The 5,697-nt window shown below is 23.9% G+C and overlaps 1 protein-coding gene across 1 annotated transcript; it reads left to right on the top strand.

Annotated features, from left to right (window-relative positions):
- Positions 1 to 742: 742 nt before the first annotated feature.
- Positions 743 to 2,542, top strand: LOC126901191 (complement component 1 Q subcomponent-binding protein, mitochondrial). The gene is made up of 6 exons (XM_050677521.1): positions 743 to 885; positions 983 to 1,169; positions 1,242 to 1,392; positions 1,893 to 2,074; positions 2,137 to 2,225; positions 2,290 to 2,542. Exons 2-6 carry the CDS (start codon positions 1,001 to 1,003, stop codon positions 2,428 to 2,430), a joined length of 732 nt encoding a protein of 243 aa, XP_050533478.1. The 5' UTR covers positions 743 to 885; positions 983 to 1,000; the 3' UTR covers positions 2,431 to 2,542.
- The last annotated feature ends 3,155 nt before the right edge of the window (positions 2,543 to 5,697 follow it).

Raw genomic sequence — 5,697 nt, 5'->3', positions numbered from 1 at the left:
GTGTCAGTATTTCCGGTACACTTTCAAAAGTTAAGTTGAAAAAGTACATTTTTTGTGAAAAAGTTGTCATTTTGAACCCCCACTGTAGGCAGGTAAAGGATCAGATTTATAAAAAAAATATACAAAATAATAGGTAAGTACCTTTCGTATCTATATAAAAAAAAATTATATTGATTTGGTCATTTATAAAAAAGTTATGGCGGTTTTAAGTAAAAAAAATTGAAAATGTGTCGAAAATTAGCGATTTTTAAATTAGTAATTTTTTTGGAGATTTCCCCCATTTATGAGGAACAAGGAAAATTTTTTCATTTATTGTAAGGGTAATGTCTTCGACTAGATACGATTTGTGATCTTTTGACGTATCGTTGAAAGAAATCGGTTCGGTGAGAGCTGAGAAAGAGTGGTAACAGACACAAAAAAAAAACAGTAAAATTAATACTTTACAGCTTCACATCGAAGCTAAAACAGTATATTATGCTCTTATCATAATTGAAATGTAAACAAACGGCCTCAATTTCTTATCAGTTCAGGACCGCGAAAACACAAGGGCCTCAAATACGAATGTCCTATCCATGTTTATAAGATCTATGATTCTGAGGCAATGAAATATTATTTGTTGAAAATTTTTGATATTAGTGATATATTACGTAGACGGGAATAACACCAAAGAGCCTTCAAAGTAGTCTTTTAACCATGGTATGTACAAATAACAATGGTAATATGATAGAGGTTATGTTGATAAACTAATGTTTCCGCTAATGTAAGTTTTTCACATTAGTAATAAAATAAAATCACATTACAATTATTATATTTCAGTTTCAATCTGACTGTTAATAAGGATTCTATATTGAACTTGGAGCATACTATAAATATTTAACTTTAAAAGTTTGTTGATATATATTATAGATATTATTTATTTTAATATGCTCAATTTTTAATTAAATAATGATTTTAATTTTAAATTTAATACTTTTATGTTTAGATTTTCTAATAATTAAACATGAACAATCTTATAAGATCATTAAGTCGTACTTCTCGACTATCTAATGTAATATACAATAATATATCAAGAAAAATATCAACAACACCCATAAGTCAGTCACTGTGGAGCATTACAAATCGATTTGTACCTGTAAAACATTTTAATATCCGTAGTGCTCATTCAACTGGTGTGTTAAGCAAATCTGATATATTTTTGATCAAATCTTATTTAATACATTTAACATAAATTTTCATTTTAGTGGAAAAAGAACTTCATAAATTTTTAGAAGAAGAAATCAAAGCAGAAGAAAAGACATCTGATAAAACAGTTTTACCAAAAACCTTAGAAGGATTCAAAATAAATTTTGATGCAGCTGAAGTAGAATTTGTTAAAGAAAATATGAATGAAACGTAAATAATTAAAAAATTTTTTATAAAGAAGTAATAGAGATGATAACTGTTTTAATACCTATGAAATATATAATACAGTTATCTAATTTCTTTTTTTATTAAAAACTTATTATTACTAAAGAACTTATTGATCATTTTAATGTTTGTTGGTAGAAATAACGTTATTTGGTGTAGGTTGAATTGAAGATTTAATGTAAAATAGTTGCTTAACTTTTTATTAGTCAATTTATTAGATTAGTTAATATACATTATTAATTTAATTCAGATATACAATGAATTATGGATGTATTTCTAAAAATCCTAATTCATTTTAAATAATAACCATAATTTTAATAAGGTTAACAAAATATGTTGAACTAAATTTAATTTAAAAAAATGGTTATGATCAAGTAAAAATTGAGGTGTAGGATGAGATATTTAGTGTTATTTTCTTTTAAATGAAACTATGCATTTTTTTTTCATTATTTTTTTTATAAATGAATTTTGTGATTAATTTTCAGTATATCAATAAAATTTAACATTAACCACTCTGTAACTGAAGAAGAAATTGAAGGATCAGAAAAAGTATTATTGAAATCTAAACCAGATTTTGAAATTGATATAACTCGAGGAGACACAACTCTTGGGTTCAATTGTTCATTTTCTAATGACTTTGAAGGCACAGAAGTTGAAGAAGCAAATGGTTTATAATAAATTATTCATATGAATTGAATTCAGAAAATTAGAGTTTTTTTTATTTTTTAGATGATATTTTCCGCATTGATGAACTCACAATTTATGAAAACAAATACTCAGAAAGTAAATATGCACTAAGTGGTGAAACATTAGATGCTGTTAGTATAGTATAAAAGATATGGTATGGTAATAGATTACCATTTTACAATTTTTTATTTTTAGGACCTATATGATTTATTAATGTCATTTTTGGCTGACAAAGGTGTAACCAGTGAATTTGTCGAAAAACTTTCTGAAATAAGTACAAAATATGAACAGAGTGTTTATATTCAATTTTTAAATGACTTGAAAAAATTTTTTTGATGTATCAAGTTTATTATAATTCCACAGTTGTTAAATACTAAATATGTAAATTTATAGTCTGATGTATTACATATAATATACTAAGTTTATTTTAACTTTTATATAAACTAAACTTGTTTTTTTTATGTTCATATTAGTTTATTATAGAAGAAATTATTTTCTTGAATATTGATGTAAGTTGCTACTAGTTACATTTACTTTTTAAGTAAAATTTCTTCTATTTAGCTCCATTACATGTCTTTTATGATTATGCTATTTGTTATATTAACATAATGTCTGAATTAAACATCAATTACCAAACATATATATTATACATAAAATATTATTGTATTCATTTTTTAAATATTTTAGAGGTATGTTATTTTTGTTAGTTATATGCTTTGGATAGTTTTGATTTCACTTATGCATTAGTTTACTTATCAGTTGGGTTTTAAATAACATAATGTAGTTTCTTATGAAGTATTTTCTGAACACAAAATTTTAAGAATTAAAATTGTAAAATAATTAGAATTCATTTTTTGTGTCCAATAAATTAAATACTAATGAATAGATTATTTTTAAATTTTAACATATATATTAATAAAATTTATAATTTTTTTATTTTCTATATTTTAGCTTCGATGCAAAGCTGACAAGGTATTAATTTTACTATGATGTGTTTTTTTGTGTGTCTGTTACAATTTTTTCTTGCAGAACTGATTTCTTTTAACGATATATGTCAAAAGATCACTTATTGTATCTAATCGAAGACATTACCCTCAAAAATTGAAAAAATTTCCCTCGTTCCCCATAAATGGAGGAAATCTCAAAAAAAATTTAAAAAAAGATCGCTAATTTTCGAAAATTTTTTATTTAATCTATGGCAGTTATGGCAACTTTATCGAAAATGACCAAATCAGTATATTTTTATTTTTTATAGATATATGATGTCTTTACCTTTCATTTGGTATATTTTTTTTATAAATCTGACCCTTTACCTGCTCACAGGGGATTATTCAAAATGACAACTTTTTCACAAAAAATAAACTTTTGAAAGTGTTCCGAAAATACTGACATTTTTATATATACCTTAAATTAAAGCTAAGGTAATATAATTTATTATGGAAAATAAAATTTCGGACTTTACTTTGTCTTCATGGTGAAATTGGCTTTATATTTTACATTTTTAACTTTATATTTCTATAACTTTTCGAAAAATGTATAGTTCAATACAATTTTTTTGTGAGAAGTAATATTTATATACCTCTTTGACTCGACATATATTTTTTTTTTAATCAGACCCTTTCCCTTTATATATTTATATTTATATATTACACTTATAAATTGTGAAATTTGTAATTAGAATATATATAAGAAAATAGGAGATCATATAGCTTTTGGAATAATCCATCAATTTTTTAAAATTAAACACTACAGATTTGCATCAAAGCGTTTTTTGTGATAGTTTTTTTAACCACTGTCGGATATCATCTATACTAGAGCCAACTTGCCACCTCCCCACTGTGCTGGGTTTTTTTAGCTATAGATTCCTTATTTATTTTAAATAAGGAATCTATAGCTAAAATTGTATGGTAATATATCAAATTATAATAATTCAAACATAGTTTATTTATAAATAAAAATAGTTGTCAATTGATCCTCTTGATGTTAACATCTATTAATTCATTATCTAAAATAAATTAATTTCCTAGTTTGGAAAATTGTTATTGGCAAGTTATTATATTTTAATGTATGTAGATGTGTATTTTTTTTTTAGCAAAATGTTATAAAACAATTATTGATTTTTGAAGTATTGTTCCAAGTTATGATTTTTAAAGTCATTGTACAATACATTGATATAGAAATTGTAATTTACATTCTGTTGTTGTATAAATTTTAGGAATTATTCATTATTTTCATTTTATTTATGAAATATTTCAGTGTTATCTTATTGTGGTCAATTCATTGAATCAATATATTTTATACAGTAAACCTTTCAGTGTTATTTAAGTACATGAATTTCGTAATTTGAATGTATTTAAGAAGACTGGTAGCTGAACCTCCGCTAGGCGTAATATTTGTTCTCTTCGTAATGCTCCTATTCTAACTTAATTATTTATTAATTTATAGGTACCACTTGGAGTTATTTATTGTTTATTTCTGTTTAATACAAATTCCTGACTGCACTTGAATATTTTTCATATATTATGTTATAATAACTAATTATATCCGTACAATAATAAAGTTATTATTTTATAAATGTTCATGAATCGTAATTATGATTCATGAACATATGTTATTAATTATAATTAAATAATATAAATTATTATCGTAGCAATTAATAGGAGCAATCTTAGAGGAATTGTGAGAACTGAGCACATACCCCTCCATAAATTATAAGAAATATATTTAAAAAAAGAAAATTGGAACTCCCAAACTTTTTGATACAATTGAGACTATGAAACAATTTTCTATTTAAAATCATGTGTTGTTGTTGTTTCTTTGTAAACATTTATTTTAATTTTTGGGATCTGTTCTATTCAGAAATTTTTTTTTCTCATTTCACAAATCTATGTCTGAAAAATTAAATTAAATTTATTGTATTTAAATTTAATGTGCCTAATAGTTAAATATATGAAATACTAAGCAACAAAAAATATTCTATAGACAATATTTATATTACGTAGTTAATATATTTTCTGATTTTTTGATTTGATACTACGACCTAAAATTTTATATAAGTCCTTTTAATGGGTAAATTCCAGATTCTTTCAGGAAATTGTCGATATTAGAGTGAATAGCTCAATAATTATTATCATTTCCATTAATTGCGTTCTACAATCATCCTTTACACTAACTATAATATAGTTAAAAAAAAATTATATTCTATTGTAAAATTAAAATGTGTGCTCTTAAATAATTACATTGGAATTGGTTCATGCATTGTAAACAAACTGAAGATGGGTCGATATTAATATATTTACTAAATTATTATATTAAATGAATACCTAAAAAATACTTGCTCTTCAAATTTTTTTGAAGAACACTCTTTGTAATCAATGTCGAGTAGCAAATAAATACAAATTATAATTAAAAATCACTTCTTTTAAGTACATATTGAAAAATTAATTGATTATGATTAATAATGTTTAATGAATTTTTTTTTTTTATAAAATACTATTTAGTGGGGATTTTTAAGGCATTGACACAATAGTCACCGCTGACACCGTGGTGTCTTCTACCTCCACTAAACACACCGTAGCAAGGCACGCACCATAACATAATTCA

Source organism: Daktulosphaira vitifoliae, unplaced genomic scaffold, assembly GCF_025091365.1.
Source record: "Daktulosphaira vitifoliae isolate Bord-2020 unplaced genomic scaffold, ASM2509136v1 Scaffold_3, whole genome shotgun sequence".
Lineage (NCBI taxonomy): Eukaryota > Metazoa > Arthropoda > Insecta > Hemiptera > Phylloxeridae > Daktulosphaira > Daktulosphaira vitifoliae.
Note: the sequence above shows the minus strand (reverse complement) of the source record. Positions and strands in the feature narration are given on the sequence as shown.

Excerpts from the sequence above, each read along its gene's own strand:
- LOC126901191 (XM_050677521.1), top strand. The coding sequence starts at position 1,001 with ATGAACAATCTTATAAGATCATTAAGTCGTACTTCTCGACTATCTAAT. Across the intron at positions 2,075-2,136 it reads AGAAGTTGAAGAAGCAAATG|ATGATATTTTCCGCATTGAT; the intron begins GTTTATAATAAA and ends TTTATTTTTTAG. Across the intron at positions 2,226-2,289 it reads GTGGTGAAACATTAGATGCT|GACCTATATGATTTATTAAT; the intron begins GTTAGTATAGTA and ends TTTTATTTTTAG.